The 16,623-nt window shown below is 42.9% G+C and overlaps 1 protein-coding gene across 6 annotated transcripts in view; it reads right to left on the minus strand.

Moving 5' to 3' along the window:
* LOC144681055 (serine/threonine-protein kinase MRCK alpha-like) overlaps positions 1–16,623 on the minus strand; it is a 607,421-nt gene that overhangs the window by 15,909 nt on the left and 574,889 nt on the right. For 3 of the 6 annotated variants that reach the window (XM_078542747.1, XM_078542744.1, XM_078542743.1), the window contains 4 exons: positions 12,029–12,127; positions 8,842–9,058; positions 6,808–6,870; positions 890–1,483 (listed from right to left, as the gene is read on the minus strand). In XM_078542747.1, the coding sequence (XP_078398873.1) occupies positions 890–1,483; positions 6,808–6,870; positions 8,842–9,058; positions 12,029–12,127 (973 nt within the window). The remainder of the gene's footprint in view (positions 1–889; positions 1,484–6,807; positions 6,871–8,841; positions 9,059–12,028; positions 12,128–16,623) is intronic. The other 3 variants (XM_078542748.1, XM_078542746.1, XM_078542745.1) reach the window with 1 other exon arrangement.

The raw sequence follows: 16,623 nt of genomic DNA on the forward strand, positions 1-16,623 counted from the left end.
TTTCCAACCTTCGTGTGACCCCAAAATAAGGTTCTGACCACTTGTGCACTCCATCACTAAGACCACCTTCATAACATCTTCTGACTCTACCCCTGCTAGCTCTTCTGTTGGTCAAACCCCCATCCATGCCTTTGTTATCTCTACACTTCACTATTCTAACGCACTCCTGGTCAGCTTCCCATATTCTAACCTCCACAAGCTTGAGGTCATCCAAAACTCTGCTGCCCCTGTCCTAACTCGCACCAAGTCCTGTTCACCTGTCACTCCTGTGCCTGCTGACCTACTTTGGCTCCCAGTTAAGTTTCAACCTTAAAATTCTCATCCTTGCTTTCAAATCTCTCTCTGAGGTCCTCTAATTCCAGCCTCTTCAGCATCTCTGATTCCAATCCATCCACCATTGGTGCTTGTGCCTCCAACTGCCAAGGCCCCAAGTTCTGGAATTTCCTCCTTATACCTCTCTTTCTTCCTTTAAGGCGCTTCTTAAAAAATATCTCTTTGAACTTTTGTTCATGTGGCCTCATATACTGGTGTCAAATGTTGCCTAAGAATTCTGAGCAGTACCTTGGGGTGTTTTGTTATGTTAAGGGTGCTATCTAAATAAAGTTGCAGTTGTGTTAAATTTAAGGAAATTCCCACATGTTTGAGGAAGGAAAATGGCTGATTTAAAAAAATTTTTTTTTGCTGTTTCTTATCCATCTTGTTTCCTCCTGTGAAGGTGCTTGCTTTGATGGTTAGGAGCTTCCCTAAGTGCTAGCCTCTGCAGGATCGGCTAATTCAACACAAAGGATATTTTTGGGCTGTGAGCCCAAGACTGAGAGTTAGGTTTACCCCCTAATCGGTTAGCTAGACAGACTCCAAGCCTACAAATAAAAGAACCAAACCAACTTACAGCACGTCGTGGGAATAGCTGGCCACATCAGTTCTTGCTGCCTTGACCTTCGCCCCTGGCAGTCCACATAAATGCCCACAGTACTGAAACACAATAAATACTCCTTGCCCGAGATTTCCACTGCACAGATTGCATCATTGGGCTGCTGAGTGATAAAGGAGAGCGTGGGGTCGTCAGGGTGGAGTAGGCTGATGGGACCCCCGTCTCCCTGCAGCGGGTACTTGGCGAAACCGGACTGATAGCCGACAAGCAAGCGCTCGCTGAAAACGGCCATCCACTGCACGTTGCCCGGGACTTGGATCTCTTTGAACTTTTTGTGACGAGTTTTGCTCTGGTTGAGTTCGTAGCACTGCACCTGCCGTTTCATGGCCACGCACAGACACGTGGCTGCACCGTGGCGCATTGATCCCGATACCAGTGTTTGGCAGCCCTTCGTCTCCACCAGTTTGAAAAAATCGCCTTCCCGGCCGTCGAGGGCAGAAGTGGGGAAGAGGCGGACGTGCCGGTTTCGTCCGGAAATGACAGCGATCAGCTGTTCCCCTGAGATGAGCTCAATCTGATGGACCTTCTTGTTATCTCCCACACGGATAATTTCTGCCAAAGGGAGGAAAAGAAAGTTTTCATTCTGCTTATGTGCATTTCCTATAACACCTTTCACAACCTCAAGACAGTCCAATGGAAAAGAAAAAGTACTTTTAAAAAAAAATTAATTGATTCATGGGATGTGGGTGTCGTTGGCAAGGCCAGCATTTGTTGTGGTGGTGAGCTGCCTTCTTGAGCCGCTGCAGTCCATGTGGTGTAGGTACACCCACTGTGCTGTTAGGGAGGGAGTTCCAGGATTTTGACCCAGCAACAGTGAAGGAACGGCGATATATTTCCAAGTCAGGATGGTGAGTGACTTGGAGGGGAACTTCCAGGTGGTAGTGTCCCCATCTATCTGCTGCTCTTGTCCTTCTAGGTAGTAGAGTTTGTGGGTTTGGGAGGTGCTGTTGAAGGATCCTTGATGAATTGCTGCAGTGCATCTTGTAGATGGTACACACTGCTACTACTGTGTGTCGATGGTGGAGGGACAGAATGTTTAAGATGGCAGATGGGGTGCCAGTCAAGTGGGTTGCTTTGTCCTAGATGCTGCTGAACCTCTCGAGTGTCTTTGGAGCTGCACTCATCCAGGCAAGTGGAGGGTATTCCATCAAACTCCTGACTTGTGTCTTGTAGATGGTGGATAGGCTTTGGGGAGTTAGGAGGTGAGTTACATACCACCGTTCCTAGCCTCTGACCTGTGCTTGTAGCCACAATATTTATATGGCTAGCCCAGTTCAGTTTCTGGTCAATGGTAACCCCCAGGATGTTGATAGTGAGGGATTCAGTGATGGTAATGCCATAAAATGTCAAGAAGAGATGGTTAGATTGTCTCTTGTTAGAGATGGTCATTGCCTGGTACTTGTGTGGTGTGAATGTCACTTGCCACTTGTCAGCCCAAGCCTGGATGTTGTCCAGGTCTTACTGCATATGGACATGGACTGATTCAGTGTCTGAGGAGTCGCAAATGGTGCTGAGTATTGTGCAGTCATCAGTGAACATCCCCACTTCTGACCTTGTGATGGAAGGAAGGTCATTGATGAAGCAACTGAAGATGGTTGGGCCTAGGAAACCACGCTGAGGAACTCCTGCAGCGATGTCTGGGACTGAGGTGACTGACCTCCAACAACGACAAATATCTTCCTCTGTGGTAGGTATGACTCAAACCAGTAGAGAGTTTTCCCCCCAAATTCCCATTGACTACAGTTTTGCTAGGGCTCCTTGATGCCACAATTGGTCAAATGTTGCCTTGATGTTAAGGGCAGTCACTCTCACCTCAACTCATTTCTGAGGTGTAGTCACTGTTGTAAACACTGTAGGAAATATAGAAGCCAAATTGTGCACAGCAAGCTCCCAGAAACAGTAATGTGATCATGACCAGGTAATCTGTTTTTGTGATGTTGGCTGGGATAAATGTTGGCCAAGACACAGTGAAGAACTTCCCTGCTCTTTCTTGGATATTGCTGTGGGATCTTTTATGTCCACTTGAGAGGGCAGAGAGCCTTGGTTTAATGTCTCATCTGAAAACGTCATTTCAAACAGTGAACCACACTCTCTCATCGAGTGGGCATGATCTCACGACCTTCCTGACTGACAGGTGAGTGTGTTGCCACAGTGACACATAGTAAAGCTCCTTGAAATGTTTGAAAGCTGTGATAGGTGCTGTATAAAGGCAAATCTTCTCCTTCCCACCCATTTATCTACAAGTAATATCCCAGAAGCAGCTATAAATCAGGAAATGGAAAGGAGGGAGGAACCCAGGAAAATTACAATCACCAGAGAAGTGGTACTGAGTAAATTGTTGGAGCTGCGGGCTGACAAGTGTCCGGGTCCTAATGGACATCAACCTAGGGTCTTAAAAGAAGTGGCTAGTGAGATAGTTGATACATCGGTTTTAATTTTCCAAAACTCCCTAGATTTGGGGAAGGTCCCATTAGATTGAAAGATAGCAAATGTGACTCCACTATTCAAAATGGGAGGGAGACGGAATGCGGGAAACTACAGGCCAGTTAGCTTAACACCTCTGGTAGGGAAATTGTTAGAAGCTATTGTTAAAGAAGCTATAGCAGGGCACTTGGATAAGTTCAAAGTAATCAGGCAGAGTCAACATGGTTTTGTGAAAGGGAAATCATGTTTAACCAACTTACTGGAGTTCTTTGAGGAAGTAACATGTGCTGTGGATAAAGGGGAACCAGTGGATGTACTGTACTTAGATTTCCAGAAGGCATTTGATAAAATGTCACATCACAAGTTATTGCGTAAAATAAAAGCTCACAGTATAGGGGATAACATATTGGCATGGACAGAAGATTGGCTGGCTAACAGGAAGCAGAGAGTAGGCATAAAATGGGTCTTTTTCTGGTTGGCAGGTGTGCCACAGGGATCAGTGCTGGGACCTCAACTGTTTACAATTTATATAAAAGACTTGGATGAAGGGGTGGTTGCCAAATTTGCTGATGACACAAAGGCAAATAGGAAAGTAAGTTGTGAAGAGGACATAAGGAGGCTACAAGAAGATATAGATAGATTACTGAGTAAAGATCTGGCAAATGGAGTAAAATGTGGGAAAATGTGAAATTGTCCATTTCGACAGGAACCGTAAAAGAGAAGCTTATTATCTAAATGGTGAGAGGTTGCAGAGCTCTGTGATGCAGAGGGATCTGGGTGCCTTAGTGCATGAATTGTAAAAGGTTAGTATGCAGGTACAGCATGTAAATTAGGAAAGCTAATAGAATGTTATCATTTATTGCGAGAGAAATTGAGTACAAAATTAGGGAGGTTATGCTTCAGTTATATAGAGCACTAGTGAGACCACATCTGGAGTATTGTGTACAGTATTGATCACCTTATTTAAGGAAGGATGTAAATGCATTGGATACAGTTCAGAGAAGGTTTACCAGACTAATACCTGGAATGGGCGGTAATCTTATGACGAAAGGTTGGACAGGCTAGACTTGTATCCGCTGGAGTTTAGAAGAGTATGAGGCGAGTTGATCGGAGCATATAAGATCCTGAAGGATCTTGACAGGGTGGATATGGAAAGAATGTTTCCTCTTCATGGAAAATCTAGAACTAGGGGTAGCCCATTTAAAACGGGCAAAAAATTTCTCAGGGGTTTGTGAGTCTTTGGAACTCTCTTCCTGAAAAGGCAGCGGAAGCAGAGTCTTTGAATATTTTTAAGGCAGAGGTGGATAGATTCTTGGTAAGCAAGGGGCTGATAGGTTATTGGGGGTAGGTGGGATGCAGATTTGAGGTTAATATCAGATCAGCCATGATTTTATTGAATGGCGGAGACTCGAAGGACCGAATGTCCGACCCCTGCTCCTTTTTCGTATGTTATTTTATTTCAGAATGAACGGTAGATTGAAACCACCTCCCAGCCTACCCACAATGAAAGTGAATCCTGCCTTCCCCACTCACCATGAAGAGTGAATCCTGCCTTTCCCACTCACCATGAAGAGTGAATCCTGCCTTTCCCACTCACCATGAAGAGTGAATCCTGCCTTTCCCACTCACCATGAAGAGTGAATCCTGCCTTTCCCACTCACCATGAAGAGTGAATCCTGCTCCATACTGAGACTCTCAAAAACCTTTCCTCCCCATAGGCCTGGGAAGGGAAGAAAATCACATTGTAGCCCCCATTCTCCTCGCCCCTTTCCTTCACAATCCCACTTTATCCATCCTCTGCACCTCGCTCCTCTCCTCCTCCATGAGAGGATGGAATAAAGAGAGACACAGCAGGAGGAGGAGATAGAGGAAGGGAAGTGAGTGAGAGAAAGAAAAGTATAGAGTGAAATGGGAGAGTGGTGCAGAGAGGAAAGGAGAGAAAAATAAATTTTGAAGCTAGCTGATTATCTCACTTGTGTTTTGTTGACAGTAAAGGCTAATACTACTGGTTTACACCAGTCAGATCACCAGGTTCTGATCTCTATCATGAGACAAACAGAAAGTGAGAAAGCAAGAGCAAGGTTGAAAGCAAAAGCAGGGCAGAAAGTGAGTGAGAGGGAAAGTGAACGAGAGAGAAGGTGAGCGAGAGAGAGAAGGCGAGCGAGAGAGAGAAGGCGAGCGAGAGAGAGAAGGCGAGCGAGAGAGAAGGCGAGCGAGAGAGAGAAGGCGAGCGAGAGAGAAGGCGAGCGAGAGAGAGAAGGCGAGCGAGAGAGAAGGCGAGCGAGAGAGAAGGCGAGCGAGAGAGAGAAGGCGAGCGAGAGAGAGAAGGTGAGCGAGAGAGAGAAGGCGAGCGAGAGAGAAGGTGAGCGAGAGAGAGAAGGCGAGCGAGAGAGAGAAGGCGAGCGAGAGAGAGAAGGCGAGCGAGAGAGAAGGCGAGCGAGAGAGAGAAGGCGAGCGAGAGAGAGAAGGCGAGCGAGAGAGAAGGCGAGCGAGGGAGAAGGCGAGCGAGAGAGAAGGCGAGCGAGAGAGAGAAGGCGAGCGAGAGAGAAGGCGAGCGAGAGAGAGAAGGCGAGCGAGAGAGAAGGCGAGCGAGAGAGAGAAGGCGAGCGAGAGAGAAGGCGAGCGAGAGAGGGAAGGCGAGCGAGAGAGAGAAGGCGAGCGAGAGAAGGCGAGCGAGAGAGAAGGCGAGCGAGAGAGAAGGCGAGCGAGAGAGAGAAGGCGAGCGAGAGAGAAGGCGAGCGAGAGAGAAGGCGAGCGAGAGAGAGAAGGCGAGCGAGAGAGAGAAGGCGAGCGAGAGAGAAGGCGAGCGAGAGAGAGAAGGCGAGCAAGAGAGAAAGCAAGAGTGAGAATGCCAGCAAGTGATAGTGAAAACGAGCGAGACGACAAAATCGAGCGAGGAGTGAAAGTTAGAGAGAGAGAGAGCGCAAAAGAAAGCGAGCACTCCCAGGCTGCAAGTGGAAATTCTTACTTTAGAGAATAGTTCCACCAAACACTGAACTACATTTGAGCATTCTGAGCACGTGCAGTGTGTAGATTTGAAAGGGGACTTGAATTTGATATGGGAGGCTTTCAGATTTTGTGCATGGAGCAGGGTCTTTGATTATTAGTATGGGGCAGGGGGCTCATATTTTTGCATAGGGCTTCACATTTCTATGCAACTACTTGCAATCCATTCGGATTGTCATATTTATATCAGTCTCCACTCCAAGAGGCTGGACATTCCTGAATTAAATCATCACACCTTCTCCAGCTGCAAGATCTCATGTGAGAAAACTCCAAAAGAAAATTTACAATTAAGTTACACGACAAATAAACAGTTACAGGAGATCAAAAACATAAGGAACAAGGTATGAAAAATATTTTCTGTTTATGTTGGTATTAAACCTAAATATTACTGCTTGTGGAATTGTATAATTGTTCAGTGAAAGTGGGTAAGAAAGATATCCACTTACCATCTTTGGTGACATGCACTACAAACAACCCTTCTTCATTTCCCAGTGCTATCCTTTCATGATCTGGAATACAGTAACAGTGAGGGGAATAGGTGTTAATATTTGCCACCTGCATCATGGTTTTCTCTTATCGGTCAATATTTCATCCTTAACAAAGATGTTAGATACCAACCACATCGTGCTAGCAGCAATCTCAACGTTAGACACACTGTGCCTTAACAGCACATTTCAGCACCTATCTCTAATACAGTACAAATGTGAATTTTCTTTTTTCCTCATATCAGCTCTGGGTCTCCTGATTTTAATTGACAAAATGAACATCTCATTGTAGGCAGAACTGTGCTGCTCACTAAAAATTTGGACTGACCAAAATGATTTTGGCATGGAAATTGGTTGTGGTCTGTTTCCAGGCTCATTGACGACAATGTAAAACTTCACCTGGGAGGCCTGAGGCCTGCCCAATATTGGATCTTGGGCTTCATTAACATGTTTTGCATCAGCTGCCAGCACCTGTTGCTTCTCCGCAGGTAGCTGGTGCATTTCACTAAGAATACCATCAGGCTGCCCCAACTTCAAATTGAAACCATTAGCAATGCTTAACTGTTTTTTCATCCCTCAAAAGGAGGTTGGGAAAGAGCTTTATTCCTTAAGAGTATGGGGTCTAATGGCTGTGTGTGTGGGAATATAGTCCACGATAGAATAATCAGACATGGCCCCAGATGGAGTGGGCTTGATGATCATTTTACTATGGATATTCTTATATTTCAAAAGTTACCTATCAGCTAATGAGATTGGCTGTATCATAGTTTTCATACACAAAGAAACATCTAAATGCCAAATATGAAAATGAACATGAAGACTCATTGTGTCATCTATATCTTCTGATTTAAAATCTATAATTCTAATTCTACAAAATCCAACATAATCTCCAGATTATGAATAACTTTGGGTTAAACTGAGAAAATACAAACAAGACCTTCAAGCAAACAATGGGAAGTTCTTGCCCCTCTCACAATAAAAAAGTTGGAAGACTGTTGGCACATGGCATTCTTCAATCACCTTCACTGAATCTGTCCAATGTCTGATGTTGCAGATGGACATTCTTCCCACCACAGAGTATCATCCACTATTTCTAACTGCAACACCTTATGAATATTCCATTGAAATTCTCAGCTGAGCTTACACTCACACTAGTGACACAATAGTAATTGTTCATTGTTGAATATCACCCTTGACAACAGAATGGTCACTACCAAAACATTATCTTCTATTTCTCTTATCAGCATTTTATATTTTTATTCAATACTGTCTAATCACTCATTCTTCTGAAGTAGTGGGGGCTGGAGGGGTTGGAGGGGGGGAAGCAGAGAGGTGCACAAAAGAAACAACAAACTGATGTTTATATCATGCCTTTTACACTCTCAGGGTATCTGCAACCATTTCACAGCCAATTATTGTCGTCTAGGTGTGATAAAGTAAGATGGAAGGATGTGTGTGGGAAGAATAACCACTAGTTGGGTTGAATGGTCTGTTTCTGTGCTGTAAATTCTTCAACCCTTGTTTATGGTATCAAACACTGCAGCTAGGTTACATAGAGCAAGGTCCCACAAACTGAAAGAGCTAAATGACCAGGTAATATTTGTCTTTGGTAAATGCTGGCCAGGACATTTACTTCCTCCTGAACAAGATGATGGGGCCTCAATTGATTGTCTCATCTAAAAGATGGCACTCCCTCAGGACTGCTCCGGCACAACTGAGCCAACAAGGACACTAAGAAGAAAGGAATTAAAACTGGAAAATCTGACTATCAGTTTTCGATATGTTGAGTTAAAAGGAAGAATTTGTATTTACATAGCACCTTTCACGTCCTCAGGACATCCCAAACTGTTTTACAGTCAATAATAATCTTTGAAGCGTAGTCCCTATTGTTATTTTATAAATTATATTATGTGAACTGGCAGCTGATTATACTTTATGACGTTATATACCGAGAGATATCAGCTTCAGTGAAAAGGCATATCAGCTGGCTCCTACCTATAATGGCGGCTGACTGCGTTGTCTTAATAAGTGGCAGGGCACTGTCATAAGCTTCCTTTGGAACGAAGACTGATCGGTCCTTGAGTTTGTTCTTCTTCAAGATCCGGTGTAGTTCATTCAGCAGTCCCACCCACTTATTTTTCTCATTCTCACTGTCAGCCAGTATCAGGATTGAACACTTATTATTGGATGTTGATAGCTGGGAGGCCGTAACCTGCAAAGAATAAAGTGATGTTAAAGGGAAAACCTAGGCAGCACTGATCAGTGTTAAACTGTCTGCGCCATTTTATTTTACCCTCGCCTCATGTGCTTTAACCCGCTCCATTAGATTATCTGAAACTCTGCTGAAACTAGCTGACTGCAGACAAACCAGATAATGTTAAAAGGAAAACCCTGCTTGCTCAATCCTTTTTATTATTCCACTTCACGGCTGACTTATGCTGACACAGTTAACATTCTACCTTCAGCCCTGCACCCTCGGAGACCAGCACCTATTTAAAAATAGTTCCAACCCCTACATGCAAAGACGTATGTAAACCACATTCAGGGTGTAACTGACAAACAAAATACAAACCTATTAATCTTTACAAAGATGTCTATAATGTAAATGGACAGCTTACACCAACACATTACACACCTTGCTTATCAAAGGCAGCCATCCATATTGGGTAAATAGTGCTAACCATTTGCCAAAACCATCGGAGTCAATTACAAAGGCGGCACTTAGAACATATCAATTCCACTGGCTATTTCAGGCACATTTGTCATGGACACCTTTTATTTGATTTTCCCACTTGAATGGTCACACACTTTGCTTCTTCACAGAGATGCCTACTTTAAGCTAAGCCTTTATTGCAAGTATTTTGATGCACATTTTTTGGAACATCAATATTTTTTGCTATCCATGTGAAAGAACTGAAAAACAACCCAACCTGTTGGCTTCAAAGCTTCATTTGATTTTCAGTTGTGCTCTCTCAAGTGTGTGATACAATTAGCAGATCCATGCTCTAAATAGGCATTAAAATTGGCCACAGCATCCTTAGGATTGGAAGGATTAAATACCAATGGACTGAGCTAGTTACTTGTACAGTGCACTGGTAGATACCCATGGACAAGTGCTGCTGCAACAGTAGTTTAGGGAGAGAAGATAAGATAGAGGAGAGAAAAGTGATCATTGTGGTGAACAACTGACCTCAAGAAAGAAGGAAATTAAAAACAGAACTCCCAGGCTTGATTTCATTCTGGGACAACTTCTAATAGTGGCAGCAAAAAAACAAAAGGAGTTGCATTTACACAGCACCTTTCATGAGCTCAAAATGTCCCAAAGTGCTTTACAGACAATAATGCACTTTTTGAAATGTAGTCGTTGTTCTGATGTAGGAAACATGCCAGCAATGTGCTCATAATAAGCTCCCATAAACAAAAGATAATGACTAGTTAATCCTTTTTAGGTGCTGGTTGAAGGATAAATGTTGGCTGAGATACCGGTGAGAAATGTTCTTTATCCATGAGGTCCTTTACATCCACCAGTTCTGACCTTGAAGAAGCCCTGCCACCTCACAAAACAACAAGCTAAACAGAGATCATTTTTGTACATATATATATATATATATATATATATAAACAGCACAAACTCTGTTATGCTTTTGCTGCTAATATTCATCTGCTTTCCTAACTGCAGAAATGCCTGGGTCAACATGAGATCTGGTAAACATTGAAAAGTGAGAGCCTCAAGTGGCTGTGTAATCACATCACATCTGTTCACCATAAATAGTATTGAAATACATGCAGCCATTTTAAAAAAACGAATGTATTTTCATCACCTTTCCAGACTTGTTAAACAAAACAAAAATCATGTTTTCACATTTATGACACCACTGCTTCACGATGACATGATCACATGGTTTAGCGATTACAGCCTTTGTTAGTACATGCAACATATAACAGAAACACAATATCTTATCTAGCACAGGCACAATGTGCTGAATGACCCCCTTCTATTCTGTAATTGATACCATACTTCATGGAGGTTGGGGTTGCAAGAAAGAAGTAATTCCAATCACCCAGCTCTTGTCCCACCATTTACACCACAGCAAGGAACTGAATGTGTTCCCTCCCTCCATATTCCCCATCACAATGAGAGTGATGAAACCAAGCAGGAGTTGAACAGGAGGTTAATAATCCCATATTAAAAAGAGCTTTATAGAGGCTCAGTGAAATCCACCATTCAGCATTATGATTGCTGTCCTGTTAAGATCATGGAAACCTCTCCTCCAAAATAGATCTTGGCAGAGCTCAGTAATATAGATTAATGCTGGACTGCTAAATATGAAGCTTTCACATTGTCATTTCCAGGGATCAGGGAGAGATCTTTCAACTTGTGCTATTCATGTCCCACAGGAGAGTAGCTGAGAAAAATCTATGACCCAGAAAAATGTACACGGTCAATGTTAAGAGCAAGCATTACTTCCTCAATTATGGAAACTCAAATGTCTCCTGTTAACTGCACCCTCAATTAATTTTGAGAGATTGGTAAGCTAGTTGGAGTTGGGGATCCCCAGAACTTAAAAAAAAAATTGTTCTCGGGGCATGGGCGTTGGTGCTAAGTCTGCTTTTACTGCCCATCCTTAGTTGCCCTAAGAAGTGAAGGGAAACTGCTGCAGTCCTTGTGGTGATGATGCACGGCGATATTCGGTTGGGAACTTCTTTTTGCTTTGGAAAAACTGATCATGCGAGATAAATTAATTTAAACCACCCAACGAAAGGGAATTTGGGAATCTTCAATTATCTGGCAGTTTCTGGTATCACTCTTCATTAACTGAGTAATCGTGATCCCACTACAGTTGTCACCTAGCACAAAGTAGGATTTTTATTCATGGCGAAACAAGTTCACTTGAAACATTGCTGCTCATGAGCTATGTGGTCACAATGCACTTGTAGGGAAAGAAAAATTAAACAAGGAAAGAAAAAAGACGTCCATGAAGTATTTCAAGAGGTTCTTGTTGAGTTTTAGTTCTACACTGGGGAAGAGCAAGAGAAGCATCATATTCAGTTCTGGTCTACAGTGGGTAAGTAGTCCTTAGAGGGTCTACATCACCAAGGAGTACGTACCAGGGGTTGCAAAGGCATGGAAGTGTCATCTCCATGAGGAAGGAGCAGCATTAATTGTACAGAGTAAAAATACCTTGATATGTGTCGCAGTTTTACGATCGCGTGCGGAATGGAGTTTCGGGGTCTGTTTAATGGGCCCAACCCATCTACCAGGTTCTGCTGTAAGCGGAACCTAAGGCAGAGAAGAGAAAAGCTATATCAGAAGCCTACCTGTGAGAAGGGGTTGAACTACCACAGCCCCTTTGCCAAAGATGGGGATGAGAAGAGGAAGAATGATGAATTTAGAAAGGGCTCCAAAATATGAAGGCGACCAACTTTCACAAAGATTCATTACTTTCCACAGCCAATGTAGCAACTGAGAAATGGTGACAGCTTTTATAGTAAGGCAATATACCTCTCAGGCAATGAGAACATCCTCAAACTAATACCTGATTGAATGATTGACAATCTTCTCCAAAGGAGATCAAGCAAACAGTAAGTTGGATCAGGCCAAAAGCTATGGCGGCAGCAGGCAAAACAATTCAGTGACAAAAATGCTTTACCTAGGGACAGAACCAAAGGCTATTGACATGGAAACTATCCCCAGTGCAGAACACACAAATATGGGCTTGTATGATAATATTGGAGATGGTGGCCAAGTGGTAATGTCACTAGGCTAGTAATCCAGAGGCCCAGGCTAATGTTCTGGGGTTAAGGGTTAAAGTCCCACCATGGCAGCTGGTGGAATTTAAATTCAATTGACAATCTGGAACTGAAAAGCTAGTCTCAGTAATGGTGACCATGAAACCATTGTTGATTGTTGTAAAATCCCATCTGGTTCACTAATGTCCTTTAGGGAAGGAAATCTGCTGTCCTTCCCTGGTCTGGCCTACATGTGACTCCAAACACACTGCAATGTAGTTGACTCTTAACTGCCCTCTGAAATGGTGTGGCAAGCCATTCAGTTCAAGGGCAACTAGGGATGGGCAACAAATGCTGGCCTTGCCAGCGACGCTCACATCCCATGAAAGAATAAAAAAAGTATTCATATTCCAATATTAGAAGAGTTATTGTGAATTAGTATTAAACTGCAACAGTGTGCACCATGTCACAAACCTTTTGCCACAACTAATTGATAACACACTTGGATCAGATCCATTGACCTCACCTTTTGAGAATTATTCCATATAGGCATATCAAGATTTTATTATTGCTCCCAGGTCAGTTTATGTTGAAGAATTATTGTTCATTACAAAATACCAGGAGAGCAGGTATTAGAAAAAAGTCCGACTAAATGAGACAATGTGATTCTTAGTCCTCTACTGGTGTGGGCTAGTTTCTGAACAGCTGATGCCTAAGCTACGAGAAAGTGTGGACTTTTTGGCCACCTGGTTTGCTCTCTGTTTCCAAAGCTCAGAATGAGCTTTTTTGCTTTGGTAGGGACTTTGATGCATGACAGGGAACATAAAGTGAAAACAGTAAAGTGTTTTATAACTTTACATAAAAAGTAAATAATGAAAAGAAAGGGGAGGGCTAATTGGAGACTAAAAAAAGGAAACTTTTTTCATGGAAGTGGAAGGAACAGAGGAGATGCCATTGATTTTCACAGAAGAGTGCAATGCTGGGAAGATGCAAGAGGTGGTGTTGGAGCACTTATATGGGTTAATTTATAAATAACGGTAAAATACTGAAACACTGGTGAACTCATAGTGAAGGAGACAGTGGGATTCCAATAGCATTCCAACTTTCTAGCGAAGTCAGAGCAGAAATAACGAAGGTTTTGACCACAATCTCTCAAACACTCCCGAATCTGGAAAGATTGCCAATGTAACACTCTGGTTCAAACAGGGCTAAACCAGCTAACAACAACCCATCTAGTCTAACATTATGGGTGGATAATTGTGGGTAGGCTTCTAGATATCATAATATGGCACAATATGAATTCAGGTATAAAAATCTTTAAAATTGGCAGGAAAAATTAATTTAAAAAAGCATACGGGATCCTCGATTCTATCATATAGGGTGTAAGATTATGATAGAAAAAATCTGATCGGAGACTCATAGAAATAATTGGTTAGGCTGGAGTTAGAATACTGTGTTCAGTTTTGGGTATCTGCTTTAAGAAGCATATCAAGGCCAGGAAAAGGATGCAGGAGAGGTTCACAAAGATGCTACCAGCGTTTAGAGGGTTAAATTATGGGGCCAGGTTTCATTAGCCTGGCTTGTATTTCTTTGAGTATGAAAGATTGAGGGAAGATCTAATCAAGATTTTTAAAATTGTTAAAACAATAGAAACAGAGAAACAATTTCCTCTGATTGGGGAATCGAGAAGAAACAGCAAATTCTTAAAATCAGAGAAAGGCCAGCTAGGAGTGAAATCAGCTCGCACTTATCCACACAAAGCGTAGTGAAAATCTGGAATGCTGTTCCCCAAAAGGTGGCGGATGCTGGGTCAATTGGAGCTTTCAAGGCTGAGATCAACAGATTGTATGCAACAAGGTGAGTAATGAGTAGAGATACAGGTCAGTCATGATCTAATGGAATGGCGGACAGGCTTAAGGGGCTGAATGGCCTATTTCCATTTGTAATGTTTCTATGAATATTATGAAATTATAAGGAGAAGGAAGAGAACTGGGGCACTTTTCACTAGAATATAGAAAAGTCAGTGGCGATTCCAGTGATTTATGCTGAGACTCACAGGTTCACATTACAGGTACAGCCCCATTAGTAGGTGAATAGCCCCTTTTTGTTCTATTGAACACATTTATTGAAGGCACCACCTAACATATTGTTCTTTAAAAATGGGGCAATCACTGACGCAAAGCTGGTAGGCACACTAACAGATACCAATGATAGGATACTTTGTCCCTCAGGCACTCGGAGTAGGTGGTGATGGTGGGGGTGGCATAATGAAGGAAAGAAAAAATATGAACCACGGGGCAAATCATCTTTTAGCAGCACCGACAGGAGCCTGTGAACAGTTTGCCTTCCTTTTCACCATGGTATATGACATTGAAGGAATCTAGAAGACACAGGAAATAACTCTGCTGCCATTTCAAAGGACTTGATTTGCAAACATTAAGTCCGTAAACACAGTGCTTCATGTCATGCAGACAAAACTTTATAATTAAGATGGTACTTGAGCAATGGCTGCAGACAGAAAATGCTTTTTGGAGTGATCCTTTACTGAGACACTGTGCCACAAAATGGGAAGACGTAGATACATGTCACACAAACAAAAGGAGAAAATATATAATCAAATAGGACTCCACCAATTCCTAACATGTAAATAAGAACTCTAATGGAGTAGGTTCCCATTTCCTCAATTCAAGTAGGACTTTCCCACTTTGTTTTTTTGAGGTTGAATAAACCCTACTGTGAAAGTTTCCCACCGCAACCCATGCACCATCAGTGGCAGGCCTGCCTCCAAGCCCATACAAAGTAAACTAATGCAGTTCGGGTTCACTCTGCTTCTGATCTTCCCAAAGGAAGGTGAGGGTATAAACCTGAGCTCCAGCTAGCACCTCATGTCCGCTCTCCCCCAATAATGTGGCTGAGATCAGGAAATGAACGTACAGGTTTGCAAACATGAACCCCGACCTCAGCACCTAGTGGCTCAATATAATTTGACTCTAAGCTCCCACTTCAAATTAAATTAACCATGAGTTCTGCATTTATTGGAACATGTTAGCAACTGGTCCCACCTCTACTAGCTTCATTGGCTTTTGGGCAATTTAACACAACCGAGAAACCCAGATGCTTAAATCAGTGAAATCACAAGTAACCTTGATAGCAATGCTGCAATGTACAGGACATTAATGTTCATCCAGGTGTCTAGGGGAATTCTTGAGCTATTAGAAAAGGCAGATTCTGTTCTGCCACAGGGAAACTGCCCCGCCATGCTACAGGGTTTTGTCCTAATCTAATCTGAAGTCATGTGCTACTGAATCACTGACCATTTAATCAGTGCCAATCCAACCTGTGCCACAGCAGCTATTTTACCCCAAAGGGAGAGGATCAGTAGAAGCAGGAACATGACTGGTGCAGAGAGCAGTGAGTGAGGAGGAGAGAGAAAGAATAGGGACCGATTGTGAGAAAGAGATAGTTGCAAGAAGCAGAAAGAGAGAATTCAGAAAGCAGGAGCAAAAAACAGAAAGAGAGAGGGAAAAGAAAAGGAGAATTGGAGAGGAGAGGCAGAACACATGTCAGAGAGGGTGACAAGCAAAAGGAAAATTAGAGAGACAACAACAACAGTGGAGAGATGACAAGGGGGATAGAGATGACAGGAGAAAAGAGAGAACACATAAGAAATAGGAGCAGGAGTAGACCCTACGAGTATGCTCTGCCATTCAATGCAATCATGGTTGATCTTGGGTTACAATTCCGTTATCCTGCCAGCTCCTCATGTCCCTTAATCGACTGGGATAGAGGTGATTGGGGAGAATGTCCATGGGAAAGGGGGAAAACGAAGGGAAGTAGACACACTCAATAAAGGGCTAGAAATACAAGAGTGAAAAACATCGAGAGTAAAACGGGAAAATTGATAGAGAGAAAAGATTGGGGGAAAATGGGAAAGGAGAATGAGAGGAGGGAATAAAAGATAGCAATAGACATTATGAAACGAAGAAAACTATGGAAATGGGCTCAGAGGGACCTCACTGCTAAAAGAAACCTTGTGACTGGGTCAGG

This window comes from Cetorhinus maximus, chromosome 5 (assembly GCF_964194155.1).
Source record: "Cetorhinus maximus chromosome 5, sCetMax3.hap1.1, whole genome shotgun sequence".
Lineage (NCBI taxonomy): Eukaryota > Metazoa > Chordata > Chondrichthyes > Lamniformes > Cetorhinidae > Cetorhinus > Cetorhinus maximus.